This window comes from Podarcis melisellensis, assembly GCF_964234715.1.
Source record: "Podarcis melisellensis genome assembly, chromosome: 12".
In the NCBI taxonomy this organism is placed as follows: Eukaryota; Metazoa; Chordata; class Lepidosauria; order Squamata; family Lacertidae; genus Podarcis; species Podarcis melisellensis.
In genome coordinates, this window is record NC_138544.1 from 3365562 (window position 1) to 3392576 (window position 27015).

Genomic DNA, 27015 nt, shown 5'->3' on the forward strand with positions numbered 1-27015 from the left:
TTTATTAACCCAGTTTTCATGGCCTTCTAAATCAGTCACAAAGTATGCATGCTCAAACTTTCAAGCCAGCATTTTTAAAGAAAATGCTTTGAAAGCATATATTTTCCGTATTCTTAGATGTTGTGAATCTTTATCCCACTCTGCCTAAGTCATGGATGTACAAAAGAGAGAAGGGGTAATTCCAAATTCTTATACTTTCCCAAGAGTGGAAGAAGTTGAATTACCTTAAAAGAAATATGCAGTTTTAAATTCCCAGCATGCCCGGCCCTGGCCCTTCAGCTGCCTCTTTCCTGACACCTAGGGAAATGCGATTCATGGATTATTAAAAGCTCAACTGAAACCCAGCACAAACTTTCTTACTCTCAAGTCTTTTGTTCTTTCGAAGACAGTGGGCTCAGTTCTCCTACTTATTTGCATTGCCGTAAATTATCAGTAAATCCAGAATGGAAAATAGTATAATTTGTATAAAATAATCATTTTCAAGTATCATATGTAAAAGCTGGTGGAATTTTCATTATGATCTGAATAGATCAGGCAGAGTATCACTGTTCACTAAGTATCTGATTAATAAATCTCCCCACAGTATACAAGGGATGAACAACTCTGTTTCTGATTCATATAACATTTGCATGTTTTTACCCATAATTCCATTCCACTCCATTCTTGTATTAACATTAATCTTGCAAATTGACATTAATCCTTTCAAAATACGTATTTACAAGGCACATTCAAAGATGTACACTTTCTTCAATTCCAATGTAGTATTCTGAGATGTTACAAGAGCCAAAAATTGCCTTGCACCATTCAAATCAGTGCAAAATCCGGTGGATTTCCTAACTATGCGTTTGTCAGGGGCTCAGGAGCAGAGGCGCAGGGAAGAGAGGAGATGGAGAGCGAAGGGGAAGAATCCGAGGGGAGCGTAGGAGAAGATGACAGTGGCCCGAGAGATTCCATGAGCCTCTCCAGCGAATCGAAAGATTCACAGAAGGAGGCGCCTATGGCCAGGGCAAGGGGGCCCCCAAGAGGGACGCTCCAGGAGCAAGGGGCCAGCAGGGACTCCCAGAGCAGCAGTTGGAGATCAGGACCAGCTTCCCCACCAGAGCGTAGTGGGGGGGAAGAGTCCCAGGCATTGGGGCCAGCGTATCCCCCACCAGGGAGAGAAGATGAGTTAGGGCTGGCCACGCCTCCATCGGAGAGTCAGGCAAAGGAGGGGAGGTCAAGTCCAGCAAGCCTCCCGGAAGAGGGAAGCAGTGATAGGAGCAGTATAACGGTCAGGAGGAAGGTCACTGGGTTGGCGCGAGAGACAAGTTCAAATGTACAGGAGCGCGGGACAACAGAGAATGAGGATTGGGAACCAGGTCCTAAAGCCCGCCGGAGGCAGGGGGAGGAGTCAGGCGACTCAGCGTCAGAAGAGTCCAGAAAGGGGAATGCCACAGCGGGCAGGAGGACCCAGAGGAGGAGAGAGCAACGGAAGAGGTGGAGCAGGGCTAGGATCTTAAACTGGTGTCAGGGGGGAGGAGATTCAGACGGGACTTCAGCGGTCTGGTTTGAGACGTAGAGCTGCGCGCCGCGGCTTTGGAATCGAAACTGAACCTTAATAAAGACTTTTGTATATAACAAGAACTGGTGTTGGTCCTCTGTGAGCTGGGACCTTGGGCAGCTCTGACAGCGTTAATTTGAGAAGAATGGATCATTTTATTCACAAAGCCTGAAATCCTCAAGCATCCCTACTTACAAGTCCACACTGCCACATGGATAATCAAGGCCATGACTGCAAGATATGCAAATATTGCAGGCTTCCTTTATGTTGGGAATTCTGTATTTCACAGTCCTAGTGGAATCCAAGATAGCCACATCTACACTGGAATCCACACTGGGAGTTGGGGCAAGAGGAACTATGAATACAGTTAGTGGAGGAGGAGTTTGGATTTGATATCCCGCTTTATCACTACCATAAGGAGTCTCAAGGGACACGCGTGGAGCTGTGGGTTAAACCACAGAGCCTAGGGCTTGCCGATTGGAAGGTCGGCGGTTCGAATCCCCACGACAGGGAGAGCTCCCGTTGTTTGGTCCCAGCTCCTGCCCACCTAGCAGTTTGAAAGCATGTCAAAGTGCAAGTAGATGAATAGGTACTGCTCTGGCGGGAAGGTAAACGGCGTTTCCGTGCGCTGCTCTGGTTCACCAGAAGTGGCTTAGTCATGCTGGCCACATGACCCGGAATCTGCCTACGGACAAACGCCGGCTCCCTCGGCCTATAGAGTGCAGTGGCGTAGCATGGGGGGTGCAGGAGGGGCCGGCCGCACCGGGTGCAACATCTGGGGGTTAGGGTTAGGGGGCGCAAATCCACGGGTTAGGGGGCGCAAATTACTTGCCTTGCCCCGGGTGCTGAGAACCCACGCTACGCCACTGATAGAGTGAGATGAGTGCACAACCCCAGAGTCGTCAGCGACTAGACCTAATGGTCAGGGGTACCTTTAACTTTACCTTTAAGGAGTCTCAAAGCAGCTAACAACCTCCTTTCCCTTCCTCCCCCACAACAAACCCTCTGTGAGGTGAGTGAGGCTGAGGGACTTCAAAGAAGTGTGACTAGCCCAAGGTCACCCAGCAGCTGCATGTGGAGGAGCGGGGAAGCAAACCCGGTTCCCCAGATTACGAGTCCACCGCTCTTAACCACTACACCACACTGGTTAGAGAAAACAAAGAGGCCTACCACCTTCTGTTTCTTGATAGCACATGCTCAACAGGTGTCGCTTCTCCTAGCAGGGAAATTTAACTATTTATGACCTGGAATAACTCAGTCAGTACAGCATGATACTCTTCATCTCAGGGTCGTGGGTTTGAGCCCCACATTGGGCAAAAGATTCCTGCATTGTAGCGGGTTGGACTAGAAGACCCTTGTGGTCCCTTCCAACTGTACAATTCTATGAAAGCTATGCTTCGGCGTTTCTGCCTTTTGCGGAGCTGCTTGGAAGCAGAGAGAGTATCTGTTAGAAAGACAAAGATGGTACAAAATCTCAAATGGTTATCCCAATAAATTGGGGGGGGGCATAATAAACACAGACCAAAGAGCCCCACCTGTACCATACCAGTGCACCACTCCCCAACTGACAATTAATATGGAAGGACTTGCTGTCCTGAGTAAGAATTAGAGGCTGCTTGGAAGCAGATTCTGAATCCAGAAGAGCATGCTCCATACAAAAAAAGAGGAGGGGTTCATTTAAGAAAGTACGTGGATAATGAAATCATACTGGTAATATGATGAAAGAAAAGCATATGGCAGAACTCCCCTTAGAGTTAACTGAATTAACAATCAATTACAGAAGAGAATATCTGAGTAAACAAAAAAGAAAACCTAGTTCATCCAAAGTCCGGAGCTTTCATATCTGTATCACTTTGCAACTTGATAATGCCTCTTCTACCATGCAAGTTAGGGATGGGTGAATCTGTAATTTTCAGTTTCTCATTTTTTTCCAATCTCCAGATTTCCACATCAGCTCACAATTTTCCCCAAGTCCTTTATTAACATTGTGGTGTGATTTTATCCCAATGCACACATTTGTTTGTGCAATTTTGTGTGTGTAATTTGTACAAATCTTACAAATCAATATATCCTCTCCTACTATCCTAAACATTCCCACAGTTTTTAAATACAGGCCTTTTGTTTTATTATTACCTGACATTTTCAGAAGGCAAAGTTAAAATTCTTTGGTTTTTCAACCCAGTTTATGTGCTTCTTTGTCAAGTGTGTAGGCTTCCAAGCTATATTTTTGTCCATTTACAAAAATAAAAGCAGATTTGAATTCCTGACACCCAAAAACACATTTTTAAGACCCCTCACTAAAGAAATGTGCAAAAATTAAGTTTTGTACCCTAAAATGACACACCCTAATCAGACACCCCTAAGTCAGATACCTCCTGCTGTGTAGCTGCCCCACCCTGATGGCACAACTAGAATACAGCTGTGTTTGAAGCAGACAGAACTGGTACAGAAATCTCACTGGAGTTTCTGGCACATTGCAACTTGGTTCTTATAGTCCATAATCTGTGAAACTATTTAGCTTAGGCCAGTGAACGGAATCTATTTTCCATTGTCTACCAAGGAAGCTTTGCATGTCAGCCATCAAAACCCTGCATGCTGCCAATAATTCTGAGGATTTTTTTGGTTGACACACTTTGTACATAGAGCTTGTTGGTCCTGACCCTTGCAGAGGAAGACTAGTAGTAGAGGCAAGAAATCAATCTTTCTAAGAAACTTGTCCTTCACAGCAGACTTCCTCATTGAGGAACCCCCAATAAATTTCCAGGGACCCCACCGTATGCTCTGTAATCCATTTTGAAACCACAGTTTTAAATATTCAAAACCTCTGTCACAGGTTGTTCACAAATGGTTTAAAGTAACCTTCCTTAGGTCTGCCAGAAAATTGTTCCAGTTATCCCAGTTAACTTCCTATCAAGCAGTGCTTTGTTTTAACAATGTTTCATTTTCCTTTGCAGCCAGTTGTCACACAACACAACCTGTTTGGAGCGCCTTTATTAATCTACATTTTGAACTCCTTACAGCAGCACATGCAACACGTGTTAAGTATGACGCCATCAGGCATGGACGCAACAATGAAAGATTCACCTTTACTATGCTTGAGCACATAATTTTTCACAACCCAAGCACATAGTTTATTGAGCATCAACGGTATGTTATGCAGTGAGCTCAGCCAATGCAATATGGAATTAATTCCCTTTAAAAAAATACTTTCCTGAGATTGCCTTGGAAATGGTCATTCAGAATACTAAAACAAGACTAAAAGCTCCAGCAGATTTAATAATTTTGATGTTAAATAAATATAAATGAAATTGAAAAACGCAGAAGTATTTAGCACCTGTTCTGAAACCCTCTCATGTTATGAGATGTTCATGCTTAATAACACCAACATATACAGAGTTATAGATGCAATTTCACCCACTGCATCCTTTCAGTAGCAACTTCTGTTATTCATGAAGCATAGTTTCTGGACAAGCAATTGATCATTTTTCTTTGCCACACACATTAAATTTCCCCCAAAACACCCATGGTAGTGTGGGAGCTCAGCTCTTCCTGTTTTCACTGAAGTGTGATGTAATTGCACTATGAAATACTTACGTTCTACGAAGTAAGAGCTGGCATCAATCTTCCAGATAATCTGACCTCGGTGAGAGCCATTTACCCCACGATTTTTGTAGTCTAGGAAATTTTCAGACAAAACTTCATCTGCAAAATTAACAAAAGAGAGCCAGTGAAATCAGAGCAAAGGAAAGGACTGAAAACAAAGCTTCTTTTTTTATATAATTTGTCACTGAAAGGCAGGAAAGTGTTCTATCTCTCACCAGCAAACCCTCCATGATACTCCTCCATTTTTTAAAAAAGCCCCAAACCTTCCACATATAAACGTAGACATCAGAGTAAAGGGGTCTAGCCTAGCCTTTTCCTAACCCTGGTGCCATACTTTTCCATGGCCTGGTTTGCATAACATGGTAAACCAAAATATACCTGGGAAAAGTAAAGTGACTGCAAGCTCCTCCCCAGGTATCTGCACATTTGTGTAGTTTGGTTTATAGTGTTGGATGAACAAGGCCCATGTGAAGTATGCCATCATGTGAGCCATCAGCTATGGTGTGAAGCTGTGCAATCAAGGAAATAGAGACTTCCTTATCTTCTGTTTGTAACAACGTAAAAAGATCTCAGGATCTTTTAACTTGTTTGGGTCCACAGCATCCCTCTGTAGAAGCAGAGATTCCCTTTCTCCATTGTGGGAGATTGTGTAGTTTTGTTGTTGTTTTTTTATTGTTTTTGTTTTTGTTTTGTATTGTTATTGTTATTGTTGTTTTTATTGTTTTATTTTTTATTGTTTTATTGTTTTATTGTTTATTTTTGTTTTTGTGGTTTTATCTTGTATTTTTATGCTGTGAACCACCCTGAGATATTTGGATAAAGGGTGGTATACTAGAAGAAGAAGGAGGAGGAGGAGGAGGAGGAGAACAACAACAACAACAACTTTGTGGCCCCCATTACATTCCAGTCAATTATCTAAAGTTTTAACACTCTCCTCAAGGGTTTTAACACTCTCCACAGATTGTTCCATTGATTTCAGGAAAGCTACATGAACAAGGTTCTGCCGCCAAGGGAAGTTGGGAGTTCCCTCAGAACAACCAGCAACTATCATTTTGCTATATAGCAGACATATGCTCCAGTGAACTTTAAACCTGCCATATTTCCAGAGCTAGTGTTGGCAAGACAGGTATTGAATCTTGCCCACACGAAATAATTTTTGAAGAGAAAATTTCTATCTCTGATGGTTTTCTAATCTTTTAGTAAATGCTAACCTCTACAAAGATGTAATAATGAACATACAACACCACACTTTTATCCTTCCTCTGGCAAGAAAACAATTAACTGGTTTGGGGGAATGTGAAGCATGAACTTCTGAGGGTGGTGGCAATCATAGATCATTAATTAATGTTTCTATTCCACTCTTCCTCCATGGACCTTAGGACATTTTAATTGAGATTGATTAGGCAGAGAGTGGATGGCCGGCACAAGGTCACATATTGTGCACCATAGCTGCTTCTAGTCTGGCAACTAAAATATGGTTGATGAGGATGATGAGGAAGGCAAAATAGTCAATGGCATTAGATCTAATTGAGCCAAAAAGCACCAAGAGCTTTTTACAATCTGCTTTTCTCCAGTATAAACACTGACAGAGACTTTGGAAGAACCTTTTGCCTATCAAGCACTTCAGCTACTCACTGACTAATGATTTACTAAAGAAGGGCATGTGAGTCCCTAAGACTGGGAGTTAAGCTTCACTTTGCTTGCCAATTGCTTTCCCTTACTAAGGATTGTCTTTTTAAATAAATGCAACCCAAAAGTAAAGGCTGAAGGGTGCAAAATTCAGTTTGTCCAAGAAGAGTTCATGCTGTTATCTTTCCTATCAACAATAACTTAAGAGGGTGACTTTATCCCACCACCAATGATGACTCATAATTCAGTCTGCTCTTTCTCTTTATTTTTAAATGAGAATGTAGCCAGAAAATGTAGCCCCAGACCAAACTGATCCCCAGTGAGAAGCATCTTTGGTACACCCCTCCATTTGTTCAACGTTTGAAAACCTATTTTAAAACAAACAAACAAACAAACAAACAAACAAACAAGTGCATTTGTAGCAAATTTCACAGCTTTGATGCATGTGAAAATCATATCATATATCATATCATTTCACTCATATCAGCCACAATCCCTCACACACAAACTGTTGAATGGGCACCAGTGTTGAAAGTGTACACATGAATTAAATGAATTAAGCAATCCTGGCTACACAGATCAGTGTTGCCAGCTTGACAAGTTAAGATGAACTGACATGTGTCGTGCCAGCTTCTGACTTGTTTTGCACAGGAAGCAAAAAGGTGTCCCCTGGTTCTGACCTTGAGTTCTTTTTGATTGAATGAAGCAGCTGGAGGCCTTCAATGATTATGCGCGCGGTCTTTGGAAACAGATGCCCTAATGCTCCAGTCCAGAGCAGAATTATATGCAGACAAAAGGTTTCCACATTTGGATCTTCTGGGTATGCTTTATTACACATGTGTTTACTTAAACACTTGTGGGAGCAGGTGGTGCTGTGGTCTAAACCACTGAGCCTCTGGGGGCTTACCAATCAGAAGGTTGGTGGTTTGAATCCCCGTGACGGGGTGAGCTCCCGTTGCTCTGTCCCAGCTCCTGCCAACCTAGCAGTTTGAAACCATACCAATGCAAGTAGATAAATAGGTACCACTATGGCTGGAAGGTAAATGGCGTTTCTGTGTGCTCTGGCACTTGTCATGGTGTTCCATTGTGCCAGAAGCAGTTTAGTCATGATGGCCACATGACCCAGAAAGCTGCCTGTGAACAAACACCGGCTCCCTCAGCCTGAAGCAAGATGAATGCTGCACCCCATAGTCAAGTTTGACTGGACTTAAGCATCCAAGGGTCCTTGTCCTTAACTTATTTTTATGTTTATTTAAACACTGTGGGTGTTTGTTTCAACCTTTTTACTGAATTGTTTTATGGCATATTTTAATTATGTGTGTTTAAATTCATAAATCACTTAAAAGTCACTTTGCCAATTAAGTGGTATATCATCATCATCATCATCATCATCATCATCATCACCATTACTATGCAAATAACAATAACAAGCAAAGTCTTCACTTATCTGTTATATGGTGATGGAAAGGATCAATCCCAGCTTCTAGTAACACTTCATATGTCACTCCACAGTCAACCCTCCAAGATTGTGTGTCCAGCCATGTGCTATTCCCACTATTTTCTGGGCTGAGGTACATTAATTTTTCTACTCCCAATCATAAGCCAATAAGCCAAAAACATCCCACAAATCTTTATCTATATGTATGCTTTATCTGTATGGAGGCTGAACACAGGCATAAGGAATGAAGGTAATGCGACACATCAGTAGTTTTCAAACTGTGTTTCAGAGAAACTCTGGAAACTTCCTTGGAAGTTTCTCAGGAGTAACTCAGTGAAAAAATTACTAATAGCAGACAAACTTCTATAAAAGTCAGTAACCCCCTGCATGAAGGCAGCGTTATACATTTAGAAAGGAGCAAGGCACATAGTTGTGCATAGAAGCCTGTGCACAACTAGCTGCTTCCAGACCTCTTCACTGCAGACAGACCATGACAACCTATGGGGTCTGAGGGTGGGGGCCAAAAGCATGCCTGATGCCCAGGGCTGTGGCCAAGAGTGCAGCCCAACTTCCCAGAAATCACATTATGTCCCTTGACATGATTCACGCATGAAAGGGGCTAGGTTGAGTACCAGAACCAAGGTTGGCCCACCACAAAGCGGACAGAGGCGAAATCCCAAGGGGCAGCCCACCCCTACCACAGGACAAACCAGGAGAAGCGGTGACAGCAGCTTCCAGTGAGCTCTTGTGAGATCTTGTCATCATCACTGCTTCTTCTAACTTCTCTGGAGTTGCTGTGGGTGCCACCCACCCCATTCCAACGCTGGAGAAGTGGCTTCCAGCTTCCTGTGAGATCTTGCTGGAACTCAAAAGCTGCAGCTATGCAACCCCAGTGAGTAAGGCTTTCCCGTTTTGCCTCAGGCGGAGAAACGGGATGGGCCTCCCCTAATCACAACCAACCTTCTCCTACAATGGGCAGCCATACTGAGGACGCTGGATACGTTCCAGTGCCCACTCTCAGTTCAAGTGGAAGATTGGCAAGCCCACTAGGTCTGGCTATCCTGCATGTGAGCCGAAGATGCACTTCCGAGCATACTTCCGAGATCCTCTGAAATGCACAGTTGTTCCATGGCAGGCATGTTCATGTGGGAAGGCTAGTCAAAAATCGCAGTTATATACCAGAGCTATAGGACAGTATATGCTGTACCCCTACACACAACACATGCAGCTTGGTCCAAAGCTACTCATTTTTCATGTGCTTTGATTGTGAATCAATGGACTTGGAATCAAATCCTCGTGCAAGGAATAAACTAAAGCAGTCAGAAAGTCAGGATAAACTCAGAAGTATATTGAGAGAAACTTCACTAATTAGAGTCTTGCTGGAATTACACATAGCATTAGAGATTTTTTTTGCCTTTTAGGAGGGGAAATAAAATTAAAGGCAAAAGAGAAAAGAAAGAAGCATGTGGCTTTTAAAGCAGAGTTTCAGCTAATTAGGTCAAAAATATTTTTGATATAAACTTAAAAGAAATGGTTGAATAATAAAGAAGAAGAACAAATACAGCCTAGAAATTGGACCCTAGAGGTTTTGTGCATAATGAACTTTTATCAGACAACTTTTTAAAATGTTTTGGTTTTCCCAGAAGGATAGTGAAGAAGAAAGCCTAATGTATATCAATAAGCACTGTGCAATATTACCCTCACATGCAAGCAAGGACTCAGGCAATGAAAGGATAGCCTATGTTCTGGACTTCATGTAAAGGCCTTTGTGACCCAAGTTAAATTATCTGAGTACATTTAGGTAGAGTGGAACTTAAAACAACAGCTGGAATTTGGGCATTTTTTTTGTTCTGCCCAACAGAACCAGCTACTATTTTGAGCATTAGGGCAAAGCAGAATGATTGCTTAGCCCTTTCCCTTTAGATTCAAAATCTTCTCATTTAAATAAAACAAAGGCAGAACAGGGAATGGGGATTCAGTCTGTGCTGGATGGTGTAGCACTCCCTCAAATACACAGGCTTGCAGTTTAGATGTACTTGTGAATTCAGTCCTGAGTTTGGATGTCCAGGTCTCTGTGGTGGCCAGGAGTGCGTTTGCAGTTAAAGCTAGTTCACCAGCTGCACCTGTTCCTTGAGAGGTCTGATTTGGCCACAGTGACACACGCCTTAGTTACACCCTGCTTAATGTAATTCACTCTACATGGGGCTGCCTTTGAAAAGTGCTCAGAAACATCAACGGGCTAAACTGTTGATTGGGGCTGGTTACTGGCCTACAATATTGGGGCTGGTTTTTGGTTACAGCTGCTACAACAGCTTCACTGGCTATTGGTCTGTTTCCATGCACAATTCAAAGTGCTGGTTATGACCTACAAAGGCCAACATGGCCTAGGTCCAAGCTATCTGAAAGACCATATTCCCTCATAGGAACCTGCCCAGGTTTTGAGATCTTCAAGGGAGGCCCTTCTCTTGGTCTTACCACCTCCTAGGCCCATTTGGTGCTGTTGCAGGAAAGGGTCTTCTCAAGAGCTGCTCCCATCCTGCCCTGGAGAAAGCAGACTGGCTTGCTCCCTGTTGTCCTTCTGCTGGCAGGTGAAGACCTTGTTCCAACAAGCTATTGGGAATTGACTGCTTTTAAGGACAGGGTTGGTGCCATGCTGTTTTATTGTGATTATTGGTATGTGTTAAATAAATTTCATACATGTTTATTGTTCTCTCTCAGTGTTTAACTTTAATGAGTGATTTTTCTATATTCTTTGCAGTGCTTGTTTTTAGATTTAAGCAACCTGTCAGGGAAAAGGGAGGGTATAAATTAATCATAATAAATATAATAGTAACAAATATTAAATATTACTTTGCTTATACCCTGCCTGTATTGAAAAAAGACAGGCCTCATATTTCACCAGGAGTGGGAAGGATATATTGCAATATTGTTAGAAGGATTTCAATAAGTTAATGAGAAACACTCTCCATTTGTTCTCTGGATCAAATAAACTGGCAAGTTTCACTATTGTTTGCAATTTCCAAGATATCATGCCACTGATTATCCCTCAGTTCTTTCAAGTAAGAAGAGACTTTAGAGCCTAACACACGTCAGTCCAGAGTCCACACTCACTCTTGAGCAAACTTGCGTAGATGCAGCAGCTAAGAGTAAGAAAATGTGCTGCAGGCTGACTCACTAACTCTTCTGGGGATGCATAAAGGAATGCTGACAGCGTCACACTGATATCAGAGACCCAGAGTTAAAGGCACAAAAAGACAAATCACAATGGCAATCTACACTTCAAACATTTCCCCCTGTTTTGAAGAAGGTTGTGGTGCCATGTAACAAAAGACAAGCCAAGGAAGCACTCTATGAGACAACCATCCCACATACAGCTTTATCTTACATACTGTGTCTTATCCTGCAATAAACCCAGGGCCAACTTGCACAATATCCTTCCTAACAACAGAATATGTGACAGCAAGCTTTCAGCTACTATAATGCGCTGCACTGGCTGCCTTGAAAGCAGTTTGAAAACTTCAGTTGGTCCAAATTGCAGCTGAGTTACTTGCCTAAGCCAGAGGTACTCAATGCAGTCACCTCTGGGTATTGCTGGGCTACAACTCTCCATCCCTGGTCATCAGCTATGCTGGCTAGAGCTGATGCGAGTTGCAGTCCGACAACATATGGAGGGCGCCACTTAGGCTACCCCTGTCCAGTGCTTAGTGCTTAGACACTAGTGCTTAGAGAGTTAAACCGACTGCTGATTCGTTTCTGAGCTGAATTTAAATGTGCTGATTTTGATCTTTAAATCCCTACACACACAGTCTGGGACTAGAATTGCTTCTAGTACTCTTCATCCCATCTGGCAACCACTTTACAATATTTTCAGCACCAAGGAAACACCTTTATTCACACCCTCTCTGTGACTAAAATATTGATATTGATCCACTGGAAAGATAAATTTGTGGTGCCCTTTAATCAATGGATAGAATATATGACAACTCTTGCAAAATACAGACAGCTTATAGACACAGATGGTGTATACCAAATATAATGACATTTGGAATGCATTTATAAAGAATATAGTACAATATATCAATATATAAATAAATGTATATGTAGTAGAATAATAATTTCACTTTTATAGTTTTGTATTGGACAAGAATTATAGAGTCTTTCTTTCTCTTTCTTTTTCTCTTTTGTATTTTTATACACTGTTTAAGAAAAGGGGGGGGTCAAAATTGTTGAGCTTTTTGTAGGGAGGAATGCCCAGAGCTTTTGGGGGAAATTGTAGAAAATCACAAACCCAGCGAACAAACACTGACAATCGCTCGTGTCAGATAAGCCAACAAGCGCCTGCCCACTCACCAGCAGCAGCCGGCAATCGCATGACTAATTGCCACAGCGGCAGCCAATCCACAGCAGCCCTTGCCACAGCAACCATTCACACACCAAATTATCACAGAATCAGCCAATCCACAGCAGCCCTTGATGCAGTCACCAAGCACCCATCCCTCCTGTGCACTATCCGTGTATAAGATGACCCCCCTTTTTAAACATTATTTTAGAGTAAAAAAAAGCTTGTCTTGTACACCAAAAAGTACGGTAAATCACCTACAGGTTGTCTTGCGTGGTGACTTGGAAATTTACTATATCAAAATAATGAATAAATAATAGTTATTACAATGTGAACTTCCTCAGGCTCTTAAATAATCCGAAGAAAGGTAGTTAATAATAGTTGAAGAAAGGTTAGCAGCCATAAGCAGGATGAGGTTTTCAGTGCTGGCAATCCATTCTTGTAGCATTGCTAGGTCTCTGATAGTCTTTGTTCGGTTAGGTATTGTTTGGAATTAGTTTTAAAGAGTTTTCCTTACTATTATGTAAAAGGGATTTTGAATTTTTGCATTATTAAGCCACCTTGAGGACTGAGGAGTGGATGGAAATGTGGGATATTTATAATATTTATAAAAATATTTGTATACCACTATGTCATAAAGAGATATCAAATCTGTTTACAGCAATAAAATCATAAAATACAAAACATTAACAAAAGTTAAAAAGAGAAGTCAACCATTGTGGAAGGATGCCTTCTTAAGGATGCCTGCACCAGCCTGGCAGAATAGAAAGTTTTCAGCAGGCATTTAAAAGTTGGCACCGAAAGTTGGCAAGCAAGTGACCTAGGAATAGTAGCAGTCTGGAGATTTCTCAAAACAGCTGCAGAGTTAACTCCTCACCCAACCCTCTGCACTAGCAGGAAGGAAACAAACTCCACCATTTTACCACACCACAGGATTTATTCCCATTCTTTCTGTTTACTATGATTTAGCCCAATTAGGACAAGGAGCCACAGATATTTTCTCCTTACATGCCTAAGTGCTAAGATGGATCTCTAGACCTCACTGACCTCCAGAAGAAGAGAACCTGTTCCCCACTTCTGGTTTGGGAAACAGGAAGCAAGTAGATTAATCCCAAACACTGTAGTATTTGACTTTAACTTTGTGAAGGACTGCCAGGGACTACCACCCACCACTGTCCCCTATGCTTCCCTCCTGTATGGATGCAAGATCAGGACCCTGGTCAACAGGCCTTGCTGGTAGAGAATGGCTGTGAGACAAGCCAGACAAGACATGCTCTTCCCTGCAGTGGGTCCTGACAAGACACAGCTGTAGACAGTGAGGCTTCAGGGTTCCTTATAATTGTGGAGGAAGAGAGGGCTTGACAGGAGATCCAGGAAAGTCAAAGCCAGGAAGGAGGTGGTGATGGAAAGAAGCTGGATGGGCTGGCAGGTTACAGGGCAAGGCCTCAGGTAACACCTCCCTGGTGCCTCCCCAAGGAACTGCCAGGATGTGTTCAGTGTGGACATTAGAGTGTGATACAACACCCTGTCACAAATAAGCAACTGTGAATTGAACATTGCAGTGCACATGGCTGTTTGTGCAAAAGAAGAGAAGGGCAGTGGCACAGGGGAGCCCAACAAGCATTTGCAGCCTTTTATTGCTAACTCTTTTTATAGCATTTGAAATTCTCCTTAAAACACAGTGTAATTGTCTTACAATTTATTCTTATAAGGTCACACTTACTTCCATTTTACAGGTGGGGAAGCAGATCTTGAAAGACCATAATGAAGTGCTTTTTCTGGGGGGGGGTACGCAGGGGTACGCATACCCCTAAACATTTTGTGAATCTAAGTTTGGCCTCATTGAGGGGCAGTATTTCAGTATGAGTAGGAAAATGAGAGTACCCCTAAACATTTTTTTTGGGGGGGGGACTTCCATAATGTATGTATTTGGCTTCACATTTGACCCCATCTTATCAAGCCCACCTTAGTCACTGAGCTATGTTGGCTCTTCAAAGAAAACCACTATTAATACAGTGGTGCCCCGCAAGACGAATGCCTCGCAAGACAGAAAACCTGCTAGACGAAAGGGTTTTCTGTTTTGGAGGTGCTTCGCAAAACAAATTTCCTATGGGCTTGCTTTGCAAGACGAAAATGTCTTGTGAGTTCCTGCGGGGTTCCCCCCCCTTTTCCCCAAGCCGCTAAGCCACTTATCAGCTGATCCGCTAAGCCGCTAAGCCGCTTAACAGCTGATCCACTAAGCCGCTTATCAGCTGATCCGCTAAGCCCGCTAAGCCGCTAATAGGGCTAATCCGCTAAGCCGCTAATGGGCTTGCTTCGCAAGACGAAAAAACCACAAGACGAAGAGACTCGCGGAACGGATTCTTTTCATCTTGTGAGGCACCACTGTATGGCATGAAGGACAGCATATTTAAGTAAGTCCCATTGAATTCCATGGGATTCAAATACGCATGCTTATTTGGTAATTAGAACAAGTCATTCACTCATCAGTTTGAAGGGAGCCCTACAGGAGTTCAATAGACCTCCTGTTGTGGCCAACTTTGTTTTGCAGGTTTGGGTAGGTGTGGGGGTGGAGTACTTCAAAACACATGGAGGTGTGAGTTAGATTTAGCTTGGTGAGTCAAAAAACTGTGCTGGCCCACTTTAGATACACTTCATATTTGCAAATATATATTTTTTAAATCCTAAGGTTGGGACTGACTTACCAATGAGATACATGCCGATCCAATCCCCAGCATCCACTTCTTCTTTTATATCCCAGTAAATCACGAGGTCCTGCGAATGTCCTATGGAATAATAGGAGCTGCTGACCATGAGTGTAGACCGGCTATCTGAGGTGACCAAGTCTGTGTCACTGGTAGAGCGTGGAATAGTGACTGCCTCATGGGGACCATTCCCAAGGTCCATGTTGTGGAACTGGTCTGGGTTGTAGCTGTACCTCAGAGGTTCTTTGCACCGGCGCCGATTCTGTGCGTTCCTAGATGGCGATGCCATGGCAGCCAGGCCAAGGAACCTGTTCTGATACAGATTCTGTCAAAAGGAAAGAGGGGAGTCACTGACAAGCACAATCCATTTTTTGTTGAATCCAATATATCAACATTTTAGAAAATAAAAATGAGGAAGTGACCAAACCTCCATGCATGACTGCAACATAGCAGAAACCACCTCACAAAATGCAGCTTACATCCTTTATTTTGCTTACATCCTTAATGCACACTGCAGATAGCTACATTACATAATTGGTAACCATTTGTCATTAGCTGGTTATAATTAAGACTGTTACTTATATTGCCCATCTCTTTTGAATGTGAATTAATGAAACACAGGATTTTCATCAGCAAAATAACATTCCATTTAATTCTTTTATTTGGCCCATAACCAGCCTTTGGCAGCTAAACTAGTGCCTTAGTCTGTCTCCTTTTGCAGTCATCTTTCCTTTTATTGCCTGGCCCAACTGCACCATCTGTTTCTGCAAAGTGATGCAGAGTCACCTTCATATAAATTACTGGTGTTTGCCAGCTGAGCTCTTTTCCTGGGCTTGGTATTCCTAGGCTGCAGTTATATTGATGGTTAAAAAAATTGTGCTCCATATTAATACTGTGCCAGAGGTAAGCGTATCAGCTGAATCTTTATTGCGCTCAAATGCTGAGCTACAGTACCTTGCCACAGTTGGCTCTACACCATCTGCTCCTGTGTAGCAGCCATGAAGCACCATCACAGATGGGAGGGAGGGAAACAGAATGGGTGCCAGGGCAACAAGGCTTGAAGACTCCTTTGCAAAGAGGTTGCCTGGAATTACTTTGTATTGCAGCTGCTCTCCACAGCAAGCTGCTTATGTGCAGCAGGCACCCCATATTTCGGCCATGTGGCTTGTTTTCACACCACAGCAAAAGATTCCAGTTAGTGGCACAGCAGTAATGTGAAGGAAACTAAATGGTGGCAGAGCAACTGCATAGCAGCACTTGGGGACGAACACTGCACACAAACAAACTGCTCAGTAGTCTCTAGGAGAATGCAGTTTCATGCGGCCTCCACATTTTGCCAACAAGTCAATGAAACTCAAAATGAACAGACTCACTCCATCCCTCCCTTTCCATGGTTCCTCTCATTTCATGATTGTTGTTGGCTCAGTAGTGACCAATGTGATGGGACAGTGCATCAGATCTGTCCTCCCAATGCCACCATCATTACAGCTTACCTGGGCAGTGCTGGGGAAGGGTCAGAGCTGAATGGACACACTGGCAGAGCTACCCGCTGGTGCACCACACAGCTCACTACTGCCCTGAGCCATCCCAGTACTGCCCAGGTAAGCTGGGGCAGCACCAACGTTTGGAGGGCAGCTCCATTGCTATTGCACACCATACTGGCCACTACTGAGCTGGGCAGATGCCAATTTAAGTTTACAATAGGCCACACATCTGTGGCTGTCCCATAGTTCTCAGTGCTTATTAACACACTCTTCTTCCTTGTTTGGGTCTTAAACCCTTGTCCCAAGGTCCCTGTGTATGTCCTCTTTGTAGGTCTCATGCCCAGGCAGCTACTGGGCCATTGTGTTGCACGGTCTCTCATTCTCTTTGCATGCTGCATGTAAGCAGCATAAGGGGATAGGCTCGTAGAATGGGGGAGCTATGGTGTCATTTTGCGGGTTGTGTGTTGTAACATAAGGAGATGTGCTGCATGTGAGTTCCCACTGCTGTGAGTTCCGTGGTTCCCTCTCACTGTGGGCAGTATCACTGGCACAGTCTTTCACCGGTGGGCTTTGAATGTTTCTATGGATATGTGGGATGTCTGCCATTTTACTGCCATTTTGGGACTTCCTGAACTGTATATTTCCCCTCCCACAAGGCAAAGCATGTATAGGATAGCATGCACTGTTCTGCTAGCATAGTGATAGCATATCTCTCCCATAACCCCACTGTGTAATTGGTGCACAGGATCACCCTGCCCAATGCTGCAGAAATTGTTACACATAATTAGAATGCTGGGCTTCGACTACACTTGAAAATGTGGTATAAAATATTAAATCTTCTTGTTTGTCAGGAAAATAAATATTTAAATATTATCATGCTTTGACACATAGAGGACATGCTAATGCCTCAATACGTTTTTGTAGATCTTTCTTAAAATGAGTTCAATCCAGTGTGTCCCATTTTAAAGTAAACTGTAACCCAACTATCAAACCCAGCCAATATCCAATCTATTTCTGGCAGTCAAATGATGATGCCCATAATAAAACTTTGTACATATTTTTCAATTAGAGCACAGCATAGCACAAGAGACAAAAAGAAAAAGTATTTCTCAGTTGAACAGGAAAGACTGAATCCAATGTGCTTTGACTATATGCGATTTTGACTTTAGGCGCAATCGGCGGAATATAACCCTCACATAAGTTTCAGGCCTACTGTATATGTTCATGTCTTGGGGAGTGGGAGGAAATTGGCACACCTGTCCCAGTCTATATTAGAAGAGCTGCATAAGTGTCCCCTAGTCGTTCAGCCAGGTACATAAATCAAGAAATGCTGAGAGAATGCATATATAAACTCAACATTTCTGAGCTCATTAACATCTTATGAGGTACGTGCTTTTTCTGAGACAGAAAATGCCAGTTGCTTTTAAACACAGGTCCAGGACAATACTGTTTCACTATGTTCTTTCCAGTGAGCAAGTTATTAGATCTGGAATAGTAAAACCTGTTGAAAAGATCAAATGTTCGGGACTTCCAGGTTGTCACAAGTGAGATCGGATAGCTGGAACCACTCGCTCTGAGCAATCCAGCTGTTGCAAGCGGAAAGGGGGAAGAATGCAGGCATTGCCTTCCATTGAAAGGCCTTGGGGGCCTGCAGCGTGGTTTGCCTGCTCCCCTGACCTCTTACAGTTCCTTGGGGGACTGTTTGTTATTGGAGGTTGAGCAGCGGCGCTAGACGCCATTGCTACCTTGTAACAGGAACCAACCCTTAGCGGTAACTTTCCCAATCTTCAAACAAGCAATATATTTAGATTTTAAAATTGTATATTGATTTTGGCAATATTTCAGAATGAAAAAGTGGGTCCATTCTATAGAACAAGCAACTTTTTCTTATAAGTTAACATTCAGTAGCCCCACCCACATCCACTTGGAGAATACGCACAGTAGAATTATTGTGGTAGATGCTTTTAACTCTCACCTGAGTTTCAAAGCATTACAATAAACTACAGAATTATTTTTTTTGCAGTTGAAGTGGAAATTCCAGGCTGAGACAAAATTGAGAGAGTAGTTCCTCTCTGCATAGCAGCAGAAGTATTAAAATACTCTTACAGTGCAATCCTACACACAAACACTAATGTGAGTTCAGTAAGACTTACTCTCAGGTAAATATGTACAGGATTCCAGAACTTAATCTAGTTACAGGATAAATTTGTAGAAAGCCTTGAAAAAGTACCCATTCAAAATAAACAGAGTAGTAAGGTAAGCAAAACCTTTTTCACAAGCGTGCAACAAATTTCATTCCAAAGTATGAGAGCTCCATTGTCAGGCTCATTGCTCTACATGTGCATCTTCCAGGTACCTTGAAGTGGTTTACCAAGGAGTGCGGCATCATTGCGGATGCAGGAAAGAGTGTGTTTGCCTCTATGTCCTAGGCAAGCCTTCCAGCTCTCCTGCTTGTATATTTCCATTCTACATTCTTAAGGGGTCTTCTTTATTTAATCAAGGATAAGGGTGGCACAGCTTGTGTTTCACTGTATCAAATGCAGCTCAACAGCTATACACTGAGGATTGCCAGGTACTTGACAGTCTCCCCTGTAAAAGAATTTTTGCAATTCTTGGCAAGCAAAAGAAATATTAAAGCTCTTGTGGGCTTTTGGTTTGGTGGGTCACAAGTTGTTTAGTCTGCAGAATCTAGGATACGACTGAGTAGGTGTACTTCTGCCCAAAGATGTCAAATGCTTTGGTGTCTGTGTCATGGACTGGCCACCTGAACTATAAAGAATTGGTTTTCAAACTATGTGCCAAGGAATCTGGTGGGTTCCTTGGTTGCTTATCAGGGTTTGCTCAATGAGAAAATCAGCAATAGAGGACATGCTTCCCACTGCCACTCATCTTCTCCTTCAATGCACACCTGCAAGTTGGATGTGTCCTTGGCCTCACTCTGCAACTGTGAACCCGGACAACAGACCCCGTACATAAAATAAGAAGGTGCTGGGATTCTGTGTCAGGCATGCAGAGGTTCCTGGAAGTTGAGTAAATGCAGAAAGGGTTCCCTGAAGGCATAAAGTTTGAAAATAAGCAAAATAGAAAATATATAGGATGAAGCAAATTCCACCAGTCCGTAGCTTTTAATTAGCCCAAAGTGACAAGCTTCTCCGTTTTCATAAACTGGGAGAACAAGCTTATTATGGGTGGTGTCAGTGTAGCAGAATCTTAATTGTAATTCCTCTGACACTTCAAAGTTGATTCTGAAACTCTAAATTCTCTTCCCGACAACCTCCTTGATCAAGAACAAAGCACAAGTGATGGGTGTTGCACATTCCAAATCTGCAAGCCCTGCAGTGTGAATAGAGATGTTATAAGCATGCAAGATATGCACAGGCATCGTTTATTATTTATAATGCTCTAAATCTAAAGGGAAAAAGTCGGCACAGATATCAAAAGCTACATTAATAATTTTAATCAAAACCCTACAGACGAAGAGCGTATCCCTGGAAGCTGAAAAATTGCGTGGGTGTACATGAGAGCAGAAACTGACCTATTTGGCTCATCATCATCTGTGTAGTATTGCTTCTACCCACTATTGCCCTTCTTTCATTCCTACAAATACATCAAGTGTAAGGGGGGGGGGAGGGCAGAGATAAGTCTATAAAGAGCATCCTTATTCCATGCAGGTGATCAAAAATACCTGGCATTCGTAGGCCTGCTTTCACTCAACACTGTCTTACTATCTAAGCTACAAGCCTCCTTCCTCTAGCTATAGATATTCTCCTCAGAATGGATGTTAAACTCAAATTTGAACCAATTCTCCCTCAGATAAACCCTATCCTAATCCCTATCTCCCATCTCAGGTATCTCTCCCTATCCAAAAACTCCCTCGGAAACGGCTCCTTTTATTCTCCCGCCCAAAGTGCCACTCCAGCTGTCATGGTAGCCAATCAGAGAGAGGCTCCAGCCCTCTGGTGGAATTCTGAGGCACTGCATCACCAGACTCTGGTCTGGCTCTGCTGTCCATCAACAAACACTCTTCACAGATTCATATGTGTAAATTTGGGTAAATAAAAAGCTTTACAAAGCCTTGAGAGCCAAAGTACTCAGTTCCCTAAAGCACTGAAAACACGCAAGCAGGAGTGTTGGTCATTGTCCCAATATTAGTACAATTCGCAAGGTTTTGCTAAGCCACATAATGTATCATTTATAAAATTATCATACGATGCCAATATAATAAACAAATAATAAATTTTGCAGCTGCCAGAGCCTTGTAACTTTTCAACAGAGATTAGGCAGAGGGAGAGGATATCATTTAATATTCTCATCTTCATAGCAGTCTCATATATACTGTAACCAAAACATGTTATCACACCATCTCCAGCCACTGTCGGTGGGCAAAACCTTGAGTGTCACATGTTTATATTTCATTCGTTGTTTTTTAATCATAAATAACAGTAATTCATAATAATGTCTATTAAAATGCAGTACCTTTTAGTCTATTACTTCCCAAACTGTGTAGGAGGCCACACTACTCTGCTGCAAGTGAACTAGTTTGATACTCTGAGAAACAGATTGATATATTTTAATAGTTAGGCTTCTGAGACCCCAGCCCTCCAGCCATCATGGCCGTTGCTCAGGATGTCTCTTTCTGTGTTCCAATCTTGCTTCCCTCTATTTAGCCTTTACTTGGGAGTAGGTAACTCTACTGTGTTCTTGCACTGGGTGTGAGTAAATGATACAGTCACTTTTAATGATACAGAATTATGCATTCCAGAAGAAGCTACCTGTTCTGTATTTTAAAAAATCTCTGCCTCTCTGGTCACAAAACATTCCCTTTGCAGAGGCAGGCTATTCTGACACAAACTCCAAAACTACCAAGCAAAGTATTTGTTCATTTTAAAGTCGGATCACAGACACACCTGCCATCTCACTTTTGATTCTTCTACATTTGAATGCTGTAGAAAATGTAACCAGGAATTGCTCAAATAGCATAAATCCTAATAAATACAACAACGTATCTTGGGATTCTGTAGAATAACAAGTCCATGGAATTTGCCCATGTTAAGGGTACATTCACCGTTCTATAATCCTTTGAGATAATAACATTCTCATTAATTCTTCTAGCAGTCTTTGCAATATAAATCAAGATAAGTTCATTTGATAATCAACTGTATTTTTCTCATGTCATTTAAAGCCAATTCGTTTAATTAATGTCAGATTAGATACTTGTATTAAACTGTGATTCATTAACTGTGATTCTGCAAATGGTCTGTACTCATTCTGACTTTACCAAAGGCTGCTTCAGCCTTTACACGTGACCCATTATTTGCCTTGACCCAACAGAGGCAAATTCACATCCTTAGCTACTGTGAAGCTTCCTGGCTTCTTGGCTGAATATATTCCCAGAGATGCATGAAGCAGAAACAAGTTTATACTTTGCTTCGCCTGGAACCCTAGAGACAGGCCAAGGAAAACTTCAATCTGATCACATGGCGTCACATGATAAAAAGATAGCATAGGTGAGCATTCTGTTGTAATTCTGAAGACTTCCTCACCCAAAGGCAAACAACACTAGTACAGTGGAACCTCGGGTTACATACCGTCCTCCTTACGAATGCTTCGGGTAACGAGCTCCGCTAACCCAGAAGTAGATGCCCCTAGTTCTGAAGTTTGCCCTGGGATGCAAGTGGAAGTAATGCGCCAGTAGTGCGGCAGCAGCAGGAGGCGTCATTAGCGAAAGCGCGCTTCATGTTAAGAACGGTTTCAACTTAAGGAAGGACCTCCAGAACGAATTAAGTTCGTAACGTAGGTACCACTGTACTTAGCTATACAGCTGCAAATAAAACGTTTTAAGTGTGCTTTAAGTGCAATATACAATGTGACATTAGATGGCATTAGTGAGCCTTATAGAAAATTCAATGTGTTTTTAAAAACGCTTTTTAAAAAAGCATTTTCAGAACGGTTTTTATATGTGTGTAGATTTTGCCTTAGAGATCACACTCACAGTTATATGGAAAGAGAAGCTGCCTTTGTTTATGGTTCCCCTTCCAAAGCCATTAATCCCTCCTCCCAATTATTAGGTGAAATTAACTGCTAACAAGAGAGGTGGGGACCCGTTTAAGTTTCCCTCTACAGATATGCTGAACATGGAGAAGAGGAGCATGACTGCACCCACTGGTGCTGCCCCCAACCTTTGTGGGTTGAGTGGAAAGAGCCTGGACATGCATGCTGTGGTCTGTGTATAGAGGTACCCTTTCTGCCATTCACTGAATGCACTGAGATCTGGATGAGGCCAGCAAGCATGATCCCATGGAGGAAATGGAGGTTACAGCATCCGAGGTTGAGGCAAAGCCAGCACTGACAGCCAATATTCATCAGTAACAAACAGGAAATTACTATTTGCACTAGAAACACATTTAGATGATTAAGATAATTTGTTAAAATGGGGACTTCCTGTTTCCTGCTGAGGGAAATGGCTGCCTCCCATGCGATCAGACCCCCAGTCGTACCAGAAATTCAGAGTTAATATGAGGGTAATTAGCTCTGCCAACCCCCTTAGGGTGGGGGGCTGCCTCTCCCGCAGATCGTCCGTTATCTGTCACTCGCAACAAGATGCGAGGACTGAGGACGCTGGGTGCCAAGCCTGGCACGGGAGCCAACTGGGAACTCTCTGAAAGCTGTTCCTTCGTGCAGGGGATACCTGTTTGCTAAAAATAAAAAGATCTGGACAATAAACTGGTGTGTTCTGGAAAGAAGGAGACAAAAAAGATCAGCTAAATGAAACAGTTGCTGGATGCTAAGATTTTGAAAATGACTCCTATCGTATTTTCATTAATGTGAGCTGAGCGGCTATTTCTTTTCTTCTGTACATCTACATCTATAGATGTATACATCTACATTAACATTAAACGGAATACAGGTGAAGTCTCAATTGTAATTTGTTATTTGGCCGCACAACCCTTGTTTGAAGTTGTAATTGGACTTGGTAATTGGACTTGGCAAAAGACAAAAGAGCTCATAAAATGGCGCTCATTAGCTGTGGCGTAGAAGAAAAATCTCCTCCTTCTGGTGGAGTGGGAAACATCTTTCTTTGGACTATAATATAGACTACAATATGGGGAAATATTTCACAAAAAATAGTGCATCCGATTTCACAGAACATTGTTACAAAAGGTGAAAATGAAGGCAAAGCTGGTGTTTAGCAGGCCCCCCGCCCCAGGCCCAGGGAGGGGGCAGGTGCCAATACCAGGAAAAGCTGATAAATCACCAAATGAGTTCTGAAAGCATTAAGTGAAATATATCGTATTCTATCTTATCCTTTTGATTTTCTACAAAGTGCTTTGGAATAACAACTCAAGAGCCTACGGTGTCATTAATCTTCAAATGAAGTAGATTTGGACAACAGCCCAGAGTTGCATGGAGAATTCTTTCTGATGGACAATAACATGAATTAAACTGTGTTCCGGCAGGCAAATGGACATACGGACTTATTTAAAACGATACCGGCGACTGAAGAGATTTTGAGAAGTTAACATCAGAATTTGGAACAATAGAGAAGAAAGCAGGAAAAAAAATGTGTGAGATAATTGCTCTGGACACCCAGAACATGGGAAGTCCTTCCCTGAAATTTTAATTTGGAATGTCATTTGGCTTTATATGTTTGTACTGTGATTTGATTTGATTGAATTTATCATTAATTGGGATGTTTTTAATTGAAAATTAATAAGCATTATTTACGAGAGAGAGAGAGAGAGAGAGAGAGAGAGAGAGAGAGAGAGAGAGAGAGAGAGAGAGAGAATTTGTTAAAATGGAAGAGGGCAGACTTTAGCTAAATGCAGGGCTGGCTTCCCCGTGAGGTGGGGTGAGGAAGCCATCTCCAGTGGCAGAGAAGTGAGATCTCATGGAGTGCATTTCAGCAAGATCTCATGAGATCTTGCCAGAACCCACTATAGCCACCACAGAGTCGTCCGCAACTGGGCCTAATGGTCAGGGGTCCCTTTACCTTTACCTTTAAGGTTTCACCTCAGGTGATGAAGCAGGATGTGCCACCACTGGATAAAAGGTCAATTTTAAAGCATACTGAATCATCTAGCAGGATTAATTTGGAATCATTTTATTCAGTATTTTCTACTAGTGACTTTGGAAAAAAAGTCAGTTTATGTTAATAAATACTGCAGGATCCATCAGGTGGAAAATCATTTCTAAGATGAGGAATCACCAAATTTTACAGGAAGAACTGAATCACCTCACAAAATGGAACAACGGTTTCCTAGAAGAGAGCAAATACTTCTGACTCATAAATTCCCAGCTTTTCTGGGAAATATGTCCTATAATACGCCTTCTCCAGATTATAATTATTGACACTAGGCTAAGCCAAAATGTGAGGGTTCTCCTTGTTTTTACCTCTTGTGAAAAACCTTTGTCTTCCAACTATTTAGGGAGAGCATTGTGAGAAGCATCCACATTGCCACCCAAACCCCTCTGCTGCCCCACTCTGCTGGCCCCTCCTGCCAGGTGCAACTGCTGTGGACAGGCAAAAGGGCAGGTTTTGCAAAACCAAAAGTTGGAACATGATAGTAACAGACCAGCTGAGATTGCTGCTGGACAATGTTCAGTATGGTTATGGCAAGTGGCTGCTAAACACTTCCTCTACCTGTTGACTTTCCTCTGTAGTATCCACTGCCCAAGACTGTTTGCCCCGCACCCCAGGGGAGCTCATGAGCAAGCGGAGGGCAAGTATTGTTGTTATTAAACAGCATCTTTTAACTGATATTGGTTAGAGAGATTACAGCCTCCCAGTGTTTTAAAAGCTTCACTGACTACCAATTTGCTACCAGCTACAACTCAAATGTCGCTTCTGGCTTTTAAAGCCCTGATGGAGTGGAAGGACCTCCTGCTTCAATATGCAAATGCTAACCCTTACAGGGGTTTCCTACTAATACCCTCTAGTAGTGTGATCTTGCAGAACACGGCCTTCTTGATTGTGGCTCCTCATCTTTGGAACTCTCCGCCCTTGGGATTGTCAGGCAACTACATCCACAGACAAATGTAAGGTTCTACACATAGGCAAGAAGAACCAGCTGCTCAAATATAAGATGAGCAGCTGCTTCTCCCTCCTGCAAAAAACACCAAGGGCACCAAGCCAAGGGGGCACAAAAATGAGAAGATGCAAATTTTGGCCTTGCGTAGGATGCCACATTACAAAAGATTACCAAAGTCCACCCATAGGATGGGGGACACTTGGCTTGCCAGTACTACATGTGAAAAGGATCTAGGGGTTTTAGTAGACTACAAGCTTAACATGAGTAGCAGTGCGATGGAGCTGCAAAAAAGCCCATGCTATTCTAGGCTGCATCAACAGAAGTATAGTGTCCCACTCTATTCTGCCTCGGTCAGACCACACCTGGGCTGGATCTACAGATATATAAAAAACACCAGGAAAATGCTATAAAAGAAATGCTATAAAACATATATATGCAATTTGCCTTTGAGCTCTACAGCGCCACCCGGTGTCACATTTTTATAACACACATAACATTATAATTGCAGCTGTGTAGCTGAGTGCCCAGTGTACTGTGTCTAGTTGTGGGCACCACAATTTAAGGATATTGACAAGCTGGACTGTGTGCAGAGGAGGGCAACCAAGGTGATTAACGGTCTGAACACCAAAGGAATGGTTGAAGGATTTGGGTATGTTTTTAGCCTGGTAAAGAGGAGATTGAGAGGGGATACGACAGCCATCTTCAGATATCTAAAGAGCTGTCACATGGAAGAAGGAGCAGGGTTGTTTTCTCCTGCTCTGGAGGACAGAACTCGAACCAATGGCTTCACGTTACAAGAAAGGAGATTCCAACTAAACATACGGAAGAACTTTCTGATATTAAGAGCTGTTCAACTCTTGGAATGGACTCCCTCAAAAGGTAGTGGACATACATCTTTAAGCAGAAGTTAGACGATTAACTGTAATGTATGTTTTAGTTGAGGTTCCTGCATTGCAGGGGCTTGGACTAAATGACCCTTAAGATCCTTCCAACTCTACAATTCTATGGTTCTATGATTCTAAGCCATTTTAAATGTTCTCTAGCTTTTAATTGTATTTTATTTAATTTCCTTTTGCTGGCTATCAATTGAATGTGTATTTTATTGTTTTATTAGCATCTGTGATTTTAATGACTTTTGTGTTTAAAAATTCCATAAGCTACTTTGAAACTGAGAGATAGGATTACAAATGAAATAAGGCACAGGCAGGTGAAAGATTCACCCCCTTTGGTCCATTACTTCTGTGATGC

At 42.5% G+C, this 27015-nt stretch overlaps 1 protein-coding gene across 7 annotated transcripts in view; it reads right to left on the reverse strand.

The window, feature by feature from the left end:
- HECW1 (HECT, C2 and WW domain containing E3 ubiquitin protein ligase 1) overlaps positions 1 to 27015 on the reverse strand; it is a 192045-nt gene that overhangs the window by 110037 nt on the left and 54993 nt on the right. For all 7 annotated transcript variants that reach the window (XM_081930971.1, XM_081930976.1, XM_081930972.1 and 4 more), the window contains 2 exons: positions 15255 to 15579; positions 5135 to 5242 (listed from right to left, as the gene is read on the reverse strand). In XM_081930971.1, coding sequence (XP_081787097.1) covers positions 5135 to 5242; positions 15255 to 15579 — 433 coding nt within the window. The remainder of the gene's footprint in view (positions 1 to 5134; positions 5243 to 15254; positions 15580 to 27015) is intronic.